Source organism: Anolis carolinensis, chromosome 1 (genome assembly GCF_035594765.1).
Source record: "Anolis carolinensis isolate JA03-04 chromosome 1, rAnoCar3.1.pri, whole genome shotgun sequence".
NCBI lineage: Eukaryota > Metazoa > Chordata > Lepidosauria > Squamata > Dactyloidae > Anolis > Anolis carolinensis.
The window spans coordinates 239,930,159-239,952,329 of record NC_085841.1 but is presented as its reverse complement, the minus strand read 5'-3'; the positions used below and the strand labels follow the sequence as shown (position 1 = coordinate 239,952,329).

At 44.1% G+C, this 22,171-nt stretch overlaps 1 protein-coding gene across 2 annotated transcripts in view; it reads right to left on the bottom strand.

The window, feature by feature from the left end:
- dnpep (aspartyl aminopeptidase) overlaps window positions 1-22,171 on the bottom strand; it is a 112,940-nt gene that overhangs the window by 76,895 nt on the left and 13,874 nt on the right. For both annotated transcript variants that reach the window (XM_062967251.1, XM_008111997.3), the window contains exons 6-14: window positions 18,954-19,084; window positions 16,630-16,714; window positions 16,398-16,502; window positions 14,485-14,562; window positions 12,649-12,732; window positions 12,136-12,296; window positions 5,311-5,350; window positions 2,108-2,209; window positions 930-1,097 (exon numbers count right to left, since the gene is read on the bottom strand). In XM_062967251.1, the coding sequence (XP_062823321.1) occupies window positions 930-1,097; window positions 2,108-2,209; window positions 5,311-5,350; window positions 12,136-12,296; window positions 12,649-12,732; window positions 14,485-14,562; window positions 16,398-16,502; window positions 16,630-16,714; window positions 18,954-19,084 (954 nt within the window). The remainder of the gene's footprint in view (window positions 1-929; window positions 1,098-2,107; window positions 2,210-5,310; window positions 5,351-12,135; window positions 12,297-12,648; window positions 12,733-14,484; window positions 14,563-16,397; window positions 16,503-16,629; window positions 16,715-18,953; window positions 19,085-22,171) is intronic.

Here is a 22,171-nt window from a genome sequence, read left to right as displayed (position 1 = left end):
TTTTTAAAAAAGCAAAATGAAAATGAACAAAATCTGGCTACCAGTATTAAATAAACTCTAAAATGAGGAATAGTAAATAAAGAACAACACTTTCAAAATTCCACTTATGTCTGGGAATTCCAGACATGAAATAATCAAGGACAGCTAACACCTCCCAACAAAGGATTCCCCCAGGCAGGAAGCAGCCAGGCTTTGAAGCTGCAAGGCTATTCAGTGCCAATCAAGGTGATTAATTGCAACATTCACACTTGCCTCAAGCAGACAAGAATTCTTCCATCCTGGACCTTCCACAGATATATAAATCTCATTTGCCTGGTTTCCAATATACCTCACAACCTCTGAGGATGCCTGCCATAGATGTGGGTGAAACATCAGAAGAGAATGCTTCTGGAACATGGCCATACAGCCCAGAAAATGCACAGCAACCCAGTGATTCCGGTCATGAAAGCCTTCGACAACAGATATTGACAAGGTTTGAAACCAATCCCTATGAGGAGCGGCCAAGGGAGATGGGGATATTTGGCTTGGGAAAAAAAACACTGAGCGGGGACCGGATAACCATGCTTTAATACTTGAAAGGATTCCCCACTGAGGAGGGGCAAGCTTGTTTTTTGCTGCCCTGGAAACCAGGGCACAATGGAGCAAAGGATTCACACTACAGGAAAGAAGACTCCACCTAGACATTAGGAAGAACTTCACGACAGCAAGAGTGGCATACTGTATGTTGCCACCTCATAGGGTGGTGGAGCCTCCTTTTCTGGAGGTTTTTAACAGAGGCTAGATGGCCATCTGTCAAGAGTGCTATGACAGTGTGCTTCTGAATGGCAGAATAGGGATGAGCTGGATGGCTTTTGGGGTCTCTTCCAACTCTTATGATTCTGATTCCCTCCCCCACATCCTTTGTGAACAATGGGTAAGATGACGCCTACCTTAAAAAGAGTGATCGACTGAAGAACCCCTGAGGTGCAACACATTTCGCGAATGGAGTGCATGGCTAGCTGTGGGCAGCCGATATCCAGGACACGCAAACCCAGGCGGGAGGACAGGAGGGGTCCGATGGTGGAGCCACAGGGAGAGTCATTACGGACCATGAATTCCTGCAAGGTTCATACAGGAAAGGGGCATGAAACAGCTCTTTGGAATTAGCACAGATCAGGCAAAATCTAATTAGCTGACAATTAAGTAAAAGGAGAAACAGATATGCTGGAATTTAATTCTACAATCTTTGGGACATGATCTTTGACAGTGACAAATCCCGACCCAGCATCAAGGGGCACACAAGAAGCATACTGAGGAATTCAAGGGGAAATGGCTGTGAAACCAGGCCGTCTTTTGGGGTCTTATCCATGGTTTCTCAACCCCAAATTTTACTGTCTCTGATCTATTCCATTCCCATTGCAAGCAACAAAACTTGCCCTATTCATTGCTGGTAATGAAATCCACCTAAAATAAATGCCCAGCATTGGTCATGCAGAAGAGAAGATTGAGGGGAGACATTGGAGGCTTTTAAGCAGATTCTGTCAGGGGTGTTTTGAATGCAATTTTTCTGCTTCTTGGCAGGGGGTTGGACTGGCTGGCCCAAGTGGTGTCTTCCAACTCTATGATTCTATGTTATCCTCTGCTTTAAAGGAGGTTTTGATCTTCAGATAAGTCAAAAAAGAGTTCTCAAGGTATCAACCAGTTCTCTCATTGCAGGAAATGAAGAAACATTAACTGTGGATAAGCACCCATTTAATTCATTGAGCCTTGAAGTGGCAGAGACACATAATGGCCAAACCACCAGGCCCGGTTTTTGGAATTTTCTTTCTTCTCCATCATGTAATTTTTATGCCATCATACCTAATTAAGAGTTCTGGTGAACGTAAAAACTTGCACCATTTTTGTGCTGCCTCTGTAATATAGTGGACTTAAGAAAAGATACCACCCACCTTTAATTTTTTGTTTTGTTTTTACTTAGGGACCACATAGTTGCTTTTTGTGTTGTTGTTGGTAAAACCTTCTTTGGGATGTAACAGTACCGGTTTCTATTTCCCTACACAGTAGAAGCACAGCTGCCTATAGGCCAACCCTCCCTCTAGTGGCCATCGCCCTAAAGCACAATGCTTACTTGCAAGGGGACCTTCACTTGGCTGGCAATCTCACGAAGCAAAGCCTCAGTGACAGCGGTGGATGCATAGCGTTGATTGTTGTTCACCTTGATTGTAGGCCCCTGTGCAGCAAAACAGACAATTCAACAGAGACAGAGGATAAGGAAACTGCAAGTTTTGGCCCATTCATTACCAAAAATAGTCCCTGTTCTCAAAAGCCTGAGCCAGAACTGAAAAGTGGATGTACAGACAATGGGAAAAGGCCTATGAAAGATAGAAGCTTGGGCCTGCCGGAATATGGCCCTAGGATATCACAGTGATTGTAAGGATATTTATGTACCAGAATAAATTTCTGTTTCATTTCAGGCCAGGACTAGGGCTAGGGTAGGATTGCCATCTAGCAGTCCGCTTACAGTTTTCTCATTCTTCAATTCTGGATTAGCATCTGGAATATGAAACCTTGCTGGAGTTACTAACTTCAGGACCTGAGCTATGGCTTTCCACTTTTATCTCTCAAGCTAAAAATCTATACATCCACTCCACATAAATTTAAAAATAATTTACTAGCATCTCACAGGTATTGTGAGATCTATAGACAGGGCATACCTATATTCCTACAATGGGACAGGAGAAGTCAGCCATTTAGGGAAATCTTTCTGCCACCTTTAATTTTCTTGAAGCATTCTGTTGTGACTGCGCCTTCGGGGATTATGGTTGATGGTGATGGAATTCGAAGAGGAAGAAAAAACCCTCGTGATGAGGGTTCACTGGAGGAGTTGCGCAGGAAGCGAGTTAGAGAGCTATATGGGGGATCTTCTGAGGAAGATTCAGATGGGGAGATGGATGCTGAGGAACAGGTGGTGGCTGGGGAAGCGGGCACTGAATGGGCACAGCCACCGGAGATGTCTGGGGATTTGGGGCCTATGGATACTTCTGAACCTGGGGTTTCTGCAGGAGCTGATCCCACTTGGGATGCTTGGAGAAGGGAGGATGGTTCTTTAAGTGTTCATGGGGCTAAGTGTGGGCAGGATGATTGGGACTCCGACGAATTGCTAGGTACTCCAGATCCACAAGCTCTAGCTGTGTGGAGTTCAGACTCTGAGTAGATTTGGGACACCTGGTGTTTGGGTGTGAGTGTTTGGTCACCCAGGAGGAAGGGGAATAAAATGGGAATGTTTGGCCACTGCACTTTGCGTGTGGCAAGGTGTTGCTGAGGCGCCATTGGGATCTCTGTGTTTCCATGAAGACTGAACTTGGACTATGATTTGAATCTGCTGATATCACCTAGCTTGGCTCTCGCTGTGTCTTATCGTGGACCTGTTTTGGATGACTGCACCCTCTTCGGACTTTGGATTGAATTTGACCTGGCTTCTGTCTACGCCCTCTGACTGACGGCTACTCCCGGCTTCTGACTATTGGTTTGTCTTTCGGAATTTCTGCTGCCTCCTGACCTGACCTTGGATTCTTCTGACGACGGCTATTCATCATCCCTTTGAGGCTCTCGGCTTATCTGCACCATGGAAGCAGCTTTACTGCTTTTCTAGTTTGTTTATTTTCCAGCAATTAACTCTATTTGTTTTCCAAAGCTGAATTGAAGCGTTATTTAGTTTTTTATTGAATGCCAGCATGAGAAATTAGCGTGGCTCGTTTTTGAGTTATTATTGTCCAATCTACTCTCGAAACACTGAAAAGTGAAGTGTTTCAAGGATATTTCCTGTGTTTATGTTATTTTTTTGGCTTATCTTCGGAATAAACTTTGTTCTGTATGTTAACTGGCGTCTGACTCTTGACACATTCTTTCAGCCCGTAGAAGCCTTGTTTTCAAATCAAATGCCCACAGCTGAAAAGTCTGTCCTTCCCTGCTTTTTTTTTGGGGGGGGGGGGATATGATTGTACATAATTTTCAAAAAGTGTATTCCCCTGGTATGTTGGGTTACTTTGATACAAAAACACACACATGCATATAAACACAATCTCTCTAGCCCATTTTGGGATACATTGGAGCACAGAAGGCCAATGGTGGCTGTAGTCTTGCAAATGGCCAGTGTGTCCCATCAAATACTGAAAAATGCCTACTTTCAGTCCACTGGTTTGAGTGTTGAACTAGGACTAGGAGATCAAGGTTCACATTCCTATTTAGCTAAGAAGCTTACTGAGTGACTTCAAGTAAACTGATTTCTTCTATTCCAGAGTTTCTCAAATGTGCTCCTCCTGATGTTTTGGACTTCAGTTCCCACAATTCCTAACAGGTAATATTCTGGCTGGGATTTCTGGGAGCTGAAGTCCAAAACACCTGCAGTTTAAGAAACACTGTTCTATTGTAAGTTACGTCACAGGACATCTTTGAAAAGAGGGAGAAGAATCATGCATGCTGCCTTGAGTCACAGAGAAGAGGTGGGATATAACTATAAACTAAATAATAATAATAATAATAATAATAATAAGTATCCAACATGTGATCCAATACAACAGCCAGCAGAGTGTCTGCTGTGGACTCATCTTGTTGTGTTTCAAATAATAATAATAATAATAATAATAATAATAATAATAATAATAATAATAATAATGTTCTCCATCTTCCCCTGCACCTTCTGCCCCAGATGTTCCCAGAAGAAGAAAAAAGATAATAGTGCCCAACAACTTTTAACATATTTCCTTTCGACAGCCTGCATAGTGTAGAGGATCATTTATTATTACTATTTACAAATAGTGTAGTGGGTTAATCATTAAACTATGATTCTGGAACCAGGGTTTGAATCCCTGTTCAGTCATAGAAACCCACTGGGTGACTTTGGGTAAACCACACTCTCTCAGCCTCACAGGACAGCAATGGTAAATCCCCCCTATACAAAGTTACTAAAAAAACCCCACATGGAGACTCTAAGGTTTGCCTCAGTGTCCTCATAATCTGAAGGCATACGGCAACAATGCATTTCCTTCTATCTGTACCACTGGATTGCATGTACTCCCTTCCAAAGTGTTAACCACACACAATTTTTTCCTCATGCAGAATGATTCCCACAATTTATTATCACATCATCTAGTTAGGAACACTGGTTCTAAAGGGAAATAACACCCATTTCAGAAGTGAGGTTTGCACTTGCCAGGTTTACATTTACTCATATTTGGTGGTGGTGCATTTACTCACATTCTGCTCGCTGAGAACCTGTCTCTCCCCCCCCCCCCAAATTGTATTTGTTGCATAGTCATCCTTACCACTCACCTTGTGGAACTCTGGACGGTGGTTCTTATCATGCTTGTCTCTGCAAAAAAGAGACAAAGGAACATCAAACTAAGGAAAACAGGCATCCAAATGTCAGAAATGTGATGGAGGACTGGGAAAAAATCCTCTTGACTCCTCTACTGTCAAGGACAGAACGCCACAAGATTCAAAGTAACAGAGTTTATTAGATTACAGAACTCAAAAATGCCCGTAAAACACAAGGGCCAGGCAGTTTTTGCCTTTAGGAGCAAAAAGGGGCAAAAGTAAATGTTCAAAAGATAAACCGGATTAAACCGGAGTTTAATCCGGGTAAAAACAAACTGCTTGCGTCAGCCTGGGTATAAACGAAACGAAAGCCAAGGAACAAAAGATACAAAGAATGCAACTAATTGGCAGCAGATTCCTCTCTGCTGCCAACACTGTGCTTAGAGTAACTTGCGTCGCTCCCCCACACACACAGCAGACAGGATCTCCAACACGAGTAAAACAGCCAAGGATTGTAGCAGTTGAGTAGACCAGTTCCGTTCCGTAGATCAAAGCCAGAAGCAGACGTTTGTAGTTTTTCCAAGTCCAAGAAGGGGGGAAGACAAGCCGTGGTCAGTTCAGTCCGAGTTCTCAAAGCAGGAGATGGCGTCCGTCAAGAAGACGACGGAGGGTCAAGCTAATAAGAGTAAGCACAGGTTTGCACAAACAAATGCCCACACAATCCCTCCCGCCGTCTGACCCTGGATTCCAATCAACTTACGTCACAGCACAGGAAAGCACACAAGTCTTCAGGGAAGCGTCCCACACACACACGGATCCCAAGCGTTTGCCCAGATTACCTTGCCCAACGCAATTTGCAATTGCTCCCAAGCCCCATTTTATGCCAGTTACAAATCTTCATCACTGTCAGCTGTCCTCCTTAACCCGGGCGTTTCCTCATCACTTTCCTCGTCAGAGCTGGAACACCTCTGACTACGCCCAACAGCATCTCCAGCTGTGGATCCCGTCCCATCCCTCCAGCTAAACCATGGGTCTAATCCTGAAGGTCCCCATTCATCTTCTGTCCCATCATGGCCAGTGGCACCCACTTCCTCCCTTACCCGAGTCCAATCCATCTCATCTTCCTCTGAGCTAACCAGCCCCTCCTCCATTCTCTCCGTAAACCCTTCGAAAGACTCCTCGTCAGATGGTGCTGCAAATATGTCTCGCAGTCTTTTTCTCTCTCGCTCCTCGAGAGTATCTGACTCTCGAGGAGTCTTACGCCCACGTCTGTCAGTAACAGAGCCATGAGGCTCAATCATAACACTATCCCCTCTCACAAAGGCCTCCTCCCCCGATGGCGGAGAAGTGGCAGTGATACCCTCCGCTATAGCACCACGACGACTAGAGGTATCAAGTTTCAACAATGAACGATGGAACACTGGATGGACCTTTAAACTAGACGGTAAACGCAAACGAAACGCAACAGAAGAAATCTTTTTAACGATAGGAAAGGGACCCAAATACCGAGGCGCAAACTTTCCCCCAGCCTGTTTAATATGTTTGGAAGATAACCACACCAAATCCCCTTCTTCCAACTCCTCCCCTGCCTGCCTGTGGCGGTCAGCCTGAGTCTTCTGCGTTGCCTTAGCTTCCAACAGTAAGCGACGGGCAACATCATGCAATGCAGCCATTTCCGAAGAGCGGTACACAGGGTCCGAAGAGACCACATTGGTCGACGGCGCCACACCTCCCCGTGGGTGAAAACCATAAGTTAGCTCAAATGGCGTATGCTGACTAGACGTGTGCACCGCATTGTTGTAAGCAAATTCCGCCACCGGTAACCACTTTACCCAAGCCGTGGGTTGATCTAAACAAAAACAACGCAGATACTGCTCTAAGAGCCCATTAACCCGTTCCGACTGTCCATCCGTTTGCGGATGGAAAGCTGAAGACACGTTTAACTTAGTCCCCAAACACTCATGGAAGTGTTTCCAAAAGCGTGACACAAATTGCGGAGCCCTATCTGAAATAATCACCTCGGGTGCTCCGTGCAAACGATAGATGTGCTTTGTAAATAGTAAGGCCAACGTAGGGGCCGCCGGAATGGTTGAACAAGGAATAAAATGAGCCAGTTTACTAAATAAATCCACCACCACCCAAATACAAGTATAACCCCCAGACTTAGGCAAATCTGAAATAAAATCCATGGAAATGATTTGCCATGGCCTCTCCGGAACAGGTAAAGACGATAACAACCCTCTAGGGCGCCCAACAGGCGTCTTACTCTGCTGACAAACGGCGCAGCTGTCACAAAAGCGCAGAATGTCTTGCCGCATCTTTGGCCACCAGTAGCTCCTGGTGATAAGCTGTACGGTCTTGAACCTGCCAAAGTGCCCAGCCATGGGTTCGTCATGGTGGGCTCTAATCACCTCCAACCTGAGGGTCCCTACTGGTACGTAAACCTGCCCCCTACGCACCAATACCCCGTCTTGATCCTGGAGATGCGGCAGTATGGTACGGTTACCTGCAGAGAGCAGCATCAGTTGCTCCTGAGTCCACACATCATCCTTCTGAGCCTCAAGGATCTGGTCATGTAACCCAAGCTCATTATCTACAACACACAGAGAGGCAGAAGGCAAGATGGTCTGACATACTACCTGCTCGTTGGTCTTAAATTCCGGCTTGCGGGATAAAGCATCGGCCCGCAAGTTTGCCTTCCCCTCCACGAACTGCACCTTGAAGTTAAACCTGGAGAAAAACAAAGCCCAGCGGATTTGACGCTGGTTTAACTTCTTTGCTGTTTGCAAGTGCTCTAAGTTCTTGTGATCAGATCTGACCACGATCTGGTGCCGTGCCCCTTCAAGCCAGTGCCGCCACACCTCAAACGCCACCTTAATCGCCAACAACTCCTTCTCCCATATGGTATAGTTCTGCTCGAAGGGTGTTAGTTGCCGCGAGTAAAATCCACAGGGACGCAAGGTCCCTGAGGAATCCTTCTGAGACAATACAGCCCCCAACGCGTAGCTAGAAGCGTCCGCTTCTACCACGAACGGTCTGTCAACATCAGGATGGGTTAGTATGTTGTCCGATTGAAAACTAGACTTTAGTTGTAGAAACGCCTCGTGAGCTTCCCGCCCCCACACAAATGGCTGTTTCTTGCGCAGAAGCTGCGTCAAAGGTACCGTGAGCTTTGCAAAATTCGGAATAAACTCCCGGTAGTAATTAGCGAAACCCAAGAACCTTTGTACATCCTTCTTAGTCTTCAGCTCCTGCCATGAGTTGACGGCGTCAACCTTATGTGGGTCCATTTTAAGTTCCCTACCTGACACTACATGACCTAGGAACTCCACTTCAGGCACATGAAAGACGCACTTGGAAGCCTTGGCGAAAAGCCCATTAGCCCGCAGTCGGTGCAGAACCTGCTTGACATGTTGACGATGTTCTTTCTCGTCCTTAGAAAAAATCAAGATATCATCCAAATAAATCACTAAAAATTGGTCAATTAGGTCCCTGAACACATCGTTCATGAACCTCTGGAATACCGCAGGAGCATTACAAAGCCCAAAAGGCATGACTCGGAACTCGTGGCATCCGAAACACGTGTTAAATGCCGTCTTCCATTCATCCCCTTCCCGTATACGGATTAAGTTATAGGCCCCCCGCAGGTCAAGCTTGGTAAAGACCTTAGCCCCTTGCACCCTTGATAACAGTTCCGAGATTAAAGGGAGCGGGTACCTATCCCGAATGGTGTATTTGTTTAGGATCCGATAGTCACAGACCAGCCTAAGTTCCCCAGTCTTTTTGGCTACAAAGAATACTGGTGCCGCAGTTGGAGAACTAGATGGGCGAATAAACCCCTTGGCTAAATTTTCATCTAGAAACTCCCGCAAAGCTTGCCTTTCCGGTACAGTCAAGGCATACAGCCTCCCTGCTGGCAGTTTCGCACCTTCTGCCAACTTGATGGCGCAATCATATGGCCTGTGCGGTGGTAATTTGTCCGCTTCTCTTTTACAAAATACATCCGAGAACTCCCCATACTCAGCAGGCACTCCCTCCATATCAGAATGAGTAACATTTAGAGTGCAACAATCCTGCCTCTTTAAGATCACTTTACGTGTTGCCCAATCTACTTGTGGGTTTACTACAGCTAGCCAATCCATCCCCAGGATCACATCATATCTAGGCAAGCTCGTAATATCCCACACAAACGTTCCCGTTACTCCCTGCACCTCCCACGTTACTGCTGAGGTTTCATGGTTAACCACCCCAGTCTCCAGCAGTCTCCCATCTGCTCCTTCCACCCACACGTCGCATGCCTTGCGCACTCTAGGAATGCCATGCTTCTTAGCAAACTCAATATCTACATAGGAGACCGTAGCTCCTGAGTCCAGCAGTGCCAAAGTAGAAACAAGTTCCCTTCCCCCAACAGATAATGTAATGGGTACGAAAACATGCTTCCTCCCCTCAGTTGACTGCTTGAGGAGCCCTAGTGCGTTGGACTCACGTCGCACTAGGGCTGGCCTTTTCCCGAAAGCTGGGAAGGTTTCACATTACAATTTTTGGCAAAATGCCCAGCATTCCCACAGTACAAACACAAGCCCAGCTGCCTCCTACGGCTCTTTTCCTCTGTAGACAGCTTTTTAAAGACCCCAAGCTCCATGGGCTCTTCCCCCATCACCACAGGTGCCCTGGTTACATGCATGGGTGGCGCACACATTGCTTTTGAGTGTTTACGAGCCTCGAACCTTGCGTCTAAACGCAGCACCTTAGCTACTAAGGCGTCCCAGCTTTCAGCCGGCTCCAAGCGTGCTAATTCATCCTGGAGCATATCACTTAACCCGGCAGTAAATAAAAGCATGAATGCATTTTCCCCCCAATCCAGCTGGTGGCGATACAGGTTAAACTTATTTAAGTAATCCAAAACAGTCCCCTTTCCCTGTTTCAACCGATACAGAGCCCACCCAGCGTTCTCCGTGCGGAGAGGATCCCCAAAAGTATCAGTTAACAACTTTTTGAAATTATTCAAATTGTCCTTGACTGGGTCATTTCCCAAAATTAAATTAGTGGCCCATTGTCCTGCGGGACCGGTCAACAAACTCAAAATAAAGGCCACCTTGCTAGTGTCTGTAGGAAAAGCATGAGCACTGAGCTGAGAAAAATAAAGCTCTACTTGTGCCAAAAAGGTTGGCAACTTGCACCTGGTTCCGTCAAAGCGTTCAGGAGTCAAAACATGTCCTTTCACAGCCTGAGCTGTTTGGCTAACGGTAAAAGCCGTTTGCAATTGGTCTACTTTGGCCCGTAACTCATCCATCGTCTTCCTGACGGGTTTATTGCTGCAATAAACTTTTTATGGGCGTTGGGCAATCTGTCAAGGACAGAACGCCACAAGATTCAAAGTAACAGAGTTTATTAGATTACAGAACTCAAAAATGCCCGTAAAACACAAGGGCCAGGCAGTTTTTGCCTTTAGGAGCAAAAAGGGGCAAAAGTAAATGTTCAAAAGATAAACCGGATTAAACCGGAGTTTAATCCGGGTTAAAACAAACTGCTTGCGTCAGCCTGGGTATAAACGAAACGAAAGCCAAGGAACAAAAGATACAAAGAATGCAACTAATTGGCAGCAGATTCCTCTCTGCTGCCAACACTGTGCTTAGAGTAACTTGCGTCGCTCCCCCACACACACAGCAGACAGGATCTCCAACACGAGTAAAACAGCCAAGGATTGTAGCAGTTGAGTAGACCAGTTCCGTTCCGTAGATCAAAGCCAGAAGCAGACGTTTGTAGTTTTTCCAAGTCCAAGAAGGGGGGAAGACAAGCCGTGGTCAGTTCAGTCCGAGTTCTCAAAGCAGGAGATGGCGTCCGTCAAGAAGACGACGGAGGGTCAAGCTAATAAGAGTAAGCACAGGTTTGCACAAACAAATGCCCACACAATCCCTCCCGCCGTCTGACCCTGGATTCCAATCAACTTACGTCACAGCACAGGAAAGCACACAAGTCTTCAGGGAAGCGTCCCACACACACACGGATCCCAAGCGTTTGCCCAGATTACCTTGCCCAACGCAATTTGCAATTGCTCCCAAGCCCCATTTTATGCCAGTTACAAATCTTCATCACTGTCAGCTGTCCTCCTTAACCCGGGCGTTTCCTCATCACTTTCCTCGTCAGAGCTGGAACACCTCTGACTACGCCCAACAGCATCTCCAGCTGTGGATCCCGTCCCATCCCTCCAGCTAAACCATGGGTCTAATCCTGAAGGTCCCCATTCATCTTCTGTCCCATCATGGCCAGTGGCACCCACTTCCTCCCTTACCCGAGTCCAATCCATCTCATCTTCCTCTGAGCTAACCAGCCCCTCCTCCATTCTCTCCGTAAACCCTTCGAAAGACTCCTCGTCAGATGGTGCTGCAAATATGTCTCGCAGTCTTTTTCTCTCTCGCTCCTCGAGAGTATCTGACTCTCGAGGAGTCTTACGCCCACGTCTGTCAGTAACAGAGCCATGAGGCTCAATCATAACATCTACAGTTCCCACTTTTTTTACAAGCTGGGTTAAACTGATAGGGTGATGATTGGTCACTCAGACATTTAATTTAAGGCATTAAAATTAGGCTGTGATACATGTCTGCATTTATGTCTAAAGTTCTTGTCAAAACAATTTCTTTCCATTACATTGATGGAATCACAAGGGCTACATTTCTGTTGTTGTTTCACAAAAGCAGAGATTCTTTGAAAGCAGAATTCAACAACAGATGCCAGATTCTAAGGCTGTGGCAGAAAGCATATGCAACAACGCTTAATTATTTAGCAAAATCCTCACCAAAGCCTGCTGCAATTCTTTATGCTCAGCCGAGATATACTCACGCATAGTTGGGGTGCACAGCATGGGCCATATCTGCACTGATCATGAAGGACTTTGGCACAGCTTCCTCAAACGCCGTCAGGTTCTGGGCCGAAACTGAGATGCGTCGAAGGACAAGTTCAGTGAGGAGTGATTGCGCCCCTTGGGCGCTATCAGAGCCAACCTGACAGAGAAGGAATAATCACAAAAGAAGCTGTTCAAAGCCTTTTCCATTACAACCCCTAGATTCCTTTCTGATTAGGGAGTTCTTGAGGTTATAGTCCCCCAAAAATAACTTTCCCAAGCTCTGGAGCTAGTTTCTTTACAGAATTCTATCTCCTCTCCTGGAGAACAACTTTGCTTCCTGCCTTTATCCACTTCTTATTTCATTGCAGCCTCTTCGTCATAGTGTATTTCCACTCCATCCCCCAACCCACCATGTTTGGATACCCAAATTATTTACCCAAGTCAGAACAGTGTGGGCCATTTTCTACCCAAAAATTAGCTTTGGCAATCCACAAGCTTCTCCCACTGACCTCTTCATTGTCATAAAGGGCAACCAGGCGCACATTTCGTTCTTGATCAAGGGCTCCAGGAGCTTCGCTAGAGTCAATCAGGGCCTGTAGAGACACAAAAGAGGACAGGATGAATGGACAGGACAGGAAAACTGCATGCAAAAACACTCATAATTTTCTCAGCGGATACCAACTTCAAAGAAACTCTCTTCCTGGCACTGAAGAACAAAATCAATGAAGATTCACCTCTCCAGCTAAACCGAACCCATAGGAAACCAGAGGAGCCTATTTCTAGAGTTAGAGGTCATTTCTTCATTGATTTTATTCTTAGATACCAGGAAGAAAGTTTCTTTGAAGTTGTTTTCCACTGGGAAAATTATATGTTTGTGGGGTTTTTTTTTTGCATTTGGGGACATTTGGGGGGGGGGGGGTGATTATCTTTTTTGGTACATAATATGATACTTTTGCACAAAATATAGCATCTCTGCACAAATCCCAACCGCTTTTTAATACTGCTGACAAAAATGCTATATGTTTTGCTCATGAGAAAAAAATCCTTATTTTTTGAGTGGCTGTTCATATATCAAGACACACTCTTTACATGGAATCAAGTTATTCTATCTATCTATTCTATCTTCAGGGAAAGACAAGATAAGAAAAACATTTAATATATAATGTATTAAAAATAAAGCACGGAAACAATTGTCATTCTTGATTATACAGGCAAGCTGATTTTTCGGTCTAGACTGAATTTCTCCACAGGATATCTGGAAAGTTGAAAAACTAGGGAAATTAGTTTTGCTTGCCTCCCAGTCCTCCTGAGCTTCTTAGAGCCTAGCAATGAACATAGCAATTAATGATAAGCTGACTTGCAATATTAAAATTAAAAAGGGAATATTGAAACAAACAGATTTTTGGAAAATATGGAGAAAATTTATTGAGTATATTTTTAATGAGGGAAAGGGGTATAAGCCAGCAACAGAGACAATGAAATTTTGACTTGTGAAACAGTATGAGTTGGTTGGTCCTGGTGAAGGTGGCACAAAATAAGGGGAAGGGAAGAGGGGGGAAAGGTATAACAATAATAACAATAACAACAACAACAATAATAAATAAAATATGTATAAGTAGATAAAAGGGTGTAGTAGATATGTAGTAAAGTTGTAATGGAAAAGTCTAAAATTGATAAGAAATATGTTTAAAGATGTTTTGATTTTTTTTACTCTTGGATTGTATACAACATGATATGTTTAAGATATTGTAAAATGAGGAAAATGTAAACTTATACATTTTGATTGATAAATTAATAATAAAAAAGAACCTAGCGATGAAGTTGTCTTCCTCCTCTGTCAGAAAGCTGGGAAGAGCAGAGGATGGGTGGGCTTACAGAAACAAATTGGATTCTGGTCCCATCTACACTGACCATTTAATGCAGTTATAAGTTAGTTTCAAACTGTAGCAGCCAGACAACAAACTCCCACAAAAGTGTGAAAGAAAACCCTTAATGTGCATCAGTGCTCTATTGTGTGTATAATATCCATCCAGACATCAAACTGGTTCCAGAATTTTCTATGTATGTAATCACCTGTACAGAGAAACCACTTTCTTCTATACTGATTTGAAACTGCATTAAATGGTTAATGCAAACACAGCCATAAAAAGGAGCTCAGATACTTCAACTGCAGAGAAAATTACTGAAAATCAAAGAAGATGAATACAAGGAGCTTCGTTGCAGAAAAAGTACTGCTGTCCTGAAGGTTGGTACTGCTATCTATTACAGTAAGATTGCTACCAGCAATAAAGGGTCACAAATTATTGTAAGCCTCCTAAAATTGCATTCTCACCTGAATAACTTACCTGTAGTGCACAGTAGCAGCTATGGAGGTTGTCTAGGCGAGGGGAGAATATGAACTCATTGTAGACACCACCTAAGGTCTGCAAGAAGAATCACAGTGGAGGGGAAAAAGACATAACTTAGGTCTATTTCGGCCCTTACTACTCTCTTCTCAATGTATCTGGTTGTCACCCTCACACAGTGTTGCCCATGTATTTTAAAGTAAGCAAGACGATAGCAGTTGGATAAATTATCAGGAGCAGAACACTATTTGACTCCCCATAGCCAGGGTCAGTAACTGTAGTTTCACTTTCTTATATTCAAAAATATATCTCCTCTTCAGGAATATTCTAGATCAGTGGTTCTCAAAGTGTGCTCCGTGGAGCCATTGGGGCTCCGTGAAGCATACTGAGGTGCTTCACGTTTCCTACCTCCTCCCTCCCAAGCTTTCCTTTCTTTCCTGCTGCTCTCCCTCCCTCACCCTCAAAAGCCCCTTTTCCTCAGCTCCCTTGCTGCCAAAAGCCTTTTTCCTCACCTCCTTTGCTGCCCAGATACTTTCCCGCTTGCTTTGCTTGCTTCCAAAACCCTATTTCCCTCCCACCACTCAGGGGGTGCTTTGATTGTGGTTTTCCTGCATGGCAAAAGGGAATTGAACTGGATGGCCGCTGGGCTTTCTATTATTATTATTATTATTATTATTATTATTATTATTATTGACACAACGACATTGTATGACACAGCAAACAAGATACATATGCTGGATTTCGTATCACAAAATCACAAGTTGAACACTTCCCAAGTGTTTAGGACTGTGTGATGTATTTTCGGATGATGCGCGCAGATCCCAGTAGGGTGGCCTTTTGCAGTTGGCAGATCGTAATTTTGTCAATGTCTATTGTTTCCAAATGTCAGCTGAGATCTTTCGGCACGGCACCCAATGTGCCGATCACCACCGGGACCACCTGTACTGGTTTCTGCCAGAGTCTATTTTATTTATTTATTTATTTATTTATTATTATTATTATGTGATACACAACTGTTATTACACAGCAAACAAGATTGCTATTCTGGCTGTTGACTAACCTTGTTGTGTATCAAATAATAATAATAATAATAATAATAATAATAATAATAATAATAATAATAATAGAAACTCCAGGGGCCAGCCAGTTCAACTCCCTTCTGCCATGCAGGAAAAGCACAATCAAACACCCTCAACATATGGCCACCCAGCCATTATTATTATTATTATTATTATTATTATTATTATTATTATTATTACTACTACAAAGGCTAGGTGGCCATCAGATGGAGTTGCCTTGATTGTGTTTTTCCTGCATGGCAGAAGGGGGTTCAACTGGATGGTCCCTGGGGTCTTCCACTGAAATACTGTTAAATTTATGTTGGTAAAAAAAGTTCACCCGTGCATGATATAGATACATTATATTCATTATATAATATATGAACATTTATTGGTGCGAAACTTTTGTTTCAAAAAGGGTTCCACAACTGAAAAAGTTTGAGAACTCCTGTTCTAGATCTTCCAGGTGATTCTATGGTATCCTTCCACCAGAAGTTATCCTAGTGTCTCACTGAAAGTCCTGGCAAATTCCTAATGAGAATGCATAGGTGTTCCAGCAAGACTCTAAGTTAACTTCTTGTGGAAGTCATTAATTTCAATAGGATTTGCTGTCACCAACAGCTTTCTGTTTCCACAGTAAGTACAAGAATGTATCCCCTGCAGATATGGTGGTCATACTGTAAGTAGGTGAATAAACACTAAGAAGACTCTCCCCACTGGATCACCTGCTAAGGAATGCTTTATAGAACAAGGAGAGGAACTCATCTCCCCAGCAACCAACCCTTAAAAAGAGGAAGCCCATCTGAAAGTAAATATTGCATATGATCCCTCAAGAAAGGAAGAGATTATACACACCGGAGGCTGTGTGTCCACGAGGCACAACTCCATCTCTACCACTTGCTCAGGTTTCACCTCCAGCTGGGAGCAGATGAGGGACAAGAGAGCTGGACAGTGACGATGCTGCCGAAAATGAAAGCATTAAAGAGAATTGACAAGAGCTACCCTGCAACCCAGATACTCCCCCGTGATATAGTTCTATTCCCTCCTAACTATATCCTTCCAGCCAAAACACCTGCTTCTTTCTCACCAGGAAGGATGAGGTAGAAGTCTTCCCAGAGAGGGACTCTTCCTTCTCCAGAGCATCCTGGACTTCTGTGGCCAGAATTGGGACCCTGAGAAAGGTAAGTACGTAGCATGTGGTCTTGGACTTTGTAGATCAGGGTCTCCACTGAGTCATGAGACCCACTTGGAAACTTTGGACCTCTTGGTCTCTCAGTCTGAACTACATCATGAGCTTACATAGTAAGGATAAAGAGCAGAAGAAAATCATATATGCTACCTTACGCTTATAAGAAGAAAGACAAGATATAATATAACTAATAGACAAGTAAGATGTTGCTCCTCAGATAAATTTGCATAGATGACTACATCAGGTTCACAAGGTGATATTTCGTTCCTCCGCAATCCGTGAGACTTAAATTGTTGAAGTCAACATTGATGTTGCATTACGCTTGGTTGCTTCCAGGACATTTCTGAGTCTTGATTTATGCGAGGAAGGGCACTTCAAAAGCAGCCTTAAGTAGTTTCCAAAAGGGTGTTTTGTTGTTGCTCCAAATGTTTTTTTAAAAAAGTGAATGAGGAGGATGCTGGGGTGTCAGTGGGAGTCCAGGGGGACTAAGGGGCAATTGCAGACTTTAAATGGTATGGGCCCCAGCTCTGGTTTAAAAGACCTAAAGCCAAGGAGCCACCAGGCCAAATGGAGCCCTCAGTGGTGCAATGAGTTAAACTCTTGTGTCAGCAGGACTGCTGACCAAATGGTTGGCAGTTCGAATCCAGGGAGCGGGGGAAAGCTCCCCTCTGTCAGCTCCAGCTTCCCATGCATGGACATGAGAAAAGCCTCCCACAGGATGGTAAAACATCTGGGCATCCCCTGAGCAACATCCTTGCAGGTAGCCAATTTTCTCACAGCAGAAGCGACTTGCAGTTTCTCACGTCACTCCTGACACACACACACACACACACACACACACACACACACACACAAAACCCAGGCCAAATGTTCTATAAAATCCCCTTCTGCCCTTTGGAGCAAGTGAATCCCTGGATCAGTCTTTTCCTGCTGGATTACAACTCCCACCACCTCCAATGGCCATTGGTTCCCTGTCTCCGAAAAAGGGATTCAGACAGCACACTTCGGTCACTGTGATAAAAAAAGGGGGACACATTGATCTAATAGTTATTCAGTTATAGGGGGAAAGGTTTTTATAGTTATATGTTGTTGGTGTATTTTGGGTGTAAGGGTGAAATGATGAATCAAGTGTTTTTACTGTTGGAGGTTTGCAACTGTGTATTCTGGTCATGCTTTTCCAGCAACACAAGTGTTAACGGCAGGCCAGTTTGAGTGATAGCCTGCCGAGCCAATAGGTTGTGACTTCCGGTCTCAGAGTTTGTCATTCTGATGTGGAATGTGCTGTTATCGGCAGTAAGAGCAGCATAGAGAGAGGACGTGCTTTGCTTAAGAAAGCATGTGTCCTATGAGCGATGGACTTTGTAACTTGTAAATAGTTTGTATATACAATAAAGTCTTAGAACCGCTGCGTACAGTGATTAACGACTGTGGTGTCGTTGTCGGTGCTGCTTATCCAGACGGGCAAGCAGTCTGACTGAGGATGGATTGGTGAGAGGCCTGGATCACCAATAAATCAGGGTGGTGCGGAGCTGATTTTTAACCCCCCTGACATATGTTATCGTTGTTTAAATATGCAATGTATTGTTTTATATTGATGTGAGGCATTATTTATTATGTTAATTCCACTCAGGGATGAGAAAAGCGGTATAAAAATGCAACAAATAATTTTTTTTTCGTGTCAGGAACAACTTGAGAAACTGTAAGTCGCTTCTGGTGTGAGAGAATTGGCCTAACTGCAAGGACGTTGCTTAGGAGATGCCTGGATGTTTGATGTTTTACCATCCTTGTGGGAGGCTTCTCTCATGTCCCTGCATGGGGAGCTGGAGCTAACAGAGGGAGCTCATCCGTGCTCTCCCCGGATTCGAACCGCCAACCTGTCGATCAGCAGTCCTGTTGGCACAAGGGTTTAACGCATTGTGCCACCGGGGGCTCCTAATAAATAATAAATAAAGGTGGAAAAATAAGGGACCTCTTCAAATCAAGCCACAATTGGCATTCTTTAAAAGAGATTGGATTCCCAGAATATAGAGGGGCTCTATTCATCTGTGGGATTCTTCCAAAGAGAAAAGGCAACGTTCATGGGACTGCCTCCACACCATTAGGATGATTCCTCTGATATCAATGAACCCCTCTGACACCCAGGGCTATGGAAGGCTGGGAGATCCTTCTTAAAAAAGGGACAGACTGAGAAGTAAAGGGGAAATGATGGCTTGAACTCTCACAGATGGTGCTCGGTGTTTGGTCCAAAGCTCTCATTCACATTGCGCTGGAGGTGGATGGCCAGATGGGGGATGCGGAGAATGGGACGCTCCACCCGCACCAATTTCTGCTCCAGCCGCCCTGAGGACCGGTCCTGACAGTGAAAATAGAGAGGACATTGTTTTAGTACTTGGACAATTCTGCAGTACTCATTAGTTAAAAATGAAAAGGGGAAATATGACTGGCAGCTCAGAGTTCCAGGAGAAATTATTGCCAAATAACAATTCCATACTTGAAGGCTTTTATGATCGGATTCACTGGGTTGTTGTGAGTTTTCTGGGCTGTATGGCCATGTTTCAGAAGCATTCTCTCCTGGTGTTTCACCCACATCTATAGTAGGCAACCTCAGAGGTTGAGGGATCTCAATGTCTGAGGATGCTTGCCATAGATATGGGCGAAACGTCAGGAGAGAATGTTTCTGGAACATGGCCATACAGCCCAGAAAACTCACAGCAACCTAATTCCACAGTTATAACTCTCAAAGGGAAAAACAGCTATGGAGACAAATCAAGAGTAATCTTTCAACTGTTAACTTTCAAGCATGCAGGAAGATGACCAGTCAAGTTTGATTGGAGGGATAATATTGAAATATTTTTCTCTCCCTTTCCCAAAAATTAACAATTAGGACAGTTTTGCAGGGAAAGAACAAGGGAGTGGAAAGGGTTTAGGATTTCTGTCCTGCAGCATCATTGCTGAAATTAAACTTGAAGCCCTTCTTCACTCAACAAAGACAGCTTTGATTTTTAAAACATATATATATATTGAGGGTCAATATCTACAGTGCTACCTTAAGTTAAGAGTTTAATTTGTTCTGTGAACAAGCTCTTAACTCAAAACACTCAAAGTGAATTTTCCCACTGAAATGCATTGAAATGTTATTAATCTGTTCTGTCCCCCGAACACCCCCCCTCATTTTTGTTATGCGTTTTTAAATAAGAAAATATACTTTATAAATAACAAATAATGCATAAATGCACATTCACACTGAACACTTAAAAAAGAAGAATCAACTAAAATGGTAGAAGCACAAAGTGAAGAGGCAGAAGCATTGTTTATTTATTTATTTATTGCATTTTTATACTGCTTTTCTCACCCCTGGGGGGACTTGAAGTGATTTATAACATAGTGAGTGGCAAATCCAGTGCCTCATAATATAAAATACATCACATATCTAAAATAGCATATAATTGTAAATTAAAACCTTTAAAACTATAAAGCATCAATCATAGACATTGACCTAAGACATAAAACATTAAATAATTGCATCAATCCCGAGGTTATTATTTCACTGCTTCGTTGTTGCCGTCACCAAATAGTTGCTTGAATAGTCTGGTTTTAAGTTGTTTTTTAAACACCAGGAGGGAGGGATGGGCCCGATTTAATTTAGCTGGGAAGGGAATTTCACAGCTGAGGGGCCACCACCAAGAAGGCCCTGTCTCTCGTTCCCACCAGTCGCACTTGCGAAGATGGCAGGACCGAGAGCAGGGCCTGCCCAGCTGATCTTAATGTTCTAACTGGCTCATACTAGAGAGAGATGCGTTCGGATAGCTAAGCTGGATCGGAGCCAGCTGTCTCATTGTTTTCATACTGTATTCATTCCAGCCTATCTCCCTCTCTTGCTTCCCCCTCCCTCTCTCTTCATGAAGCCAAACATAAGTAAAAACCTGTCAGACCTCTGGCAGCTGGGCACCAAGAACCATACGCGGAGGCCAATCTCTATCTAATATCTTTATTAAGGGAATATATAAAAGCAATAAAAACAAGTGAAGAATATAGTTCAGAAGCAGACCTTTCAAATGAGGTCAAATATAGTCCAAAATTGTATTGTCCAATAAATGATATTAGAGTTCAAAGTTCTTTATCCAATACCGAAACACACACTATTGCCAAGCAATAGCGTGGGGAAAAGTCAGAGTCTTAAGAGTTCAAGGTAGCTTGACAACAAGGCTGGAACAAGGCTGGATATAACTTGGTTCTTTAACAAGGTCCGTGACTAGGTACAAAGGTAACCCGTGAATCCTGGAACAAGGTCCGTGGTTAAAAGCAAAGCGATGCAAAAACTTGAATACTTGATCTGGGAGGCAAGGAACTGGGGTTACGAAGTCCACACACGATCTCACTCCTGAAGCTGATCTGTTGACTCCGCAAAGAATCTCCCGCGCCAAACACCTATATTGGGTCTCGTTTTCCCGCCAACAATCTCTTTCCCTAGAGAACGAGAAGCGAAACCCAACTCTGTCCAGATGCAAGACTCCTTAGAATTTCCCAAGGTGTCAAGACCCAGGCTACAGAACACCAATAACCATGCGCAGAGGCCGGATTCTATCTAATATCTTTATTATAGGAATATATAAAGTCAAATAAAACAAGTGAAGAATATAGTTCAGAAGTAGACCTTTCAGGAAAGGTCAAATATAGTCCAGGAAGACAATGTCCAATATGAGATATTAGAGTCCAAAGTTATAATCCACTTGACCGAAACACACACTATTTGGCAAGCAATAGTGTGGGGAACTGTCCATAGTCTTTCGAGGCTTAAGGTAAATCCGAAGGAAACTGGAAAACAAGGCTTGAAACTAGGAAGCAAGGTCCGTGTTAAAACGCAAGGCAAGGCAAGACTTGAAACTTGGCAAGATCAAACTTGAAACAAGGCAAACATGAAACAAGAACTGAGTCCATAGAAGTCCGTGGAACAAGGCAAGGCTGGAAACTTGATCCGGGAAACAGGGAACTGGAGTACGAAGTCTACACACGATCTCACTCCTCCAGCTGACGAATTGACTCCGCAAGGTTTCCTTCGCGGGAAAACACCTAAATAGGGTCTCGTTTCCCGCCAGAAGAACACTTTCCCTGGAGAACTAGAAGTGAAACCCAACTCTGTCCAGATGCATGACTCCTTAGAATTTCCCAAGGGAAGCAGAGCTAATCAGCTAATTGTTTGGCTGCGATTCTGGCGCTCCGGCGATTCGCCTCCCTCGCGCCTCTATCTCTATTATAATTGTCCTTTCGAGAAAACGGGGGAGAATTCTGCCCAAGGCTTGTTTGGCTGACTTCTTGAGGGCAAACATCCTCCAGGTGCAGGGGCTCCGTTTCTGGCTGAAACGGTGGAAATCCCATGTTTTCCTCCTCGTCTGCCACAATAGTACTAGGAACAGGACTACAAGGCCCATGAGACATCACA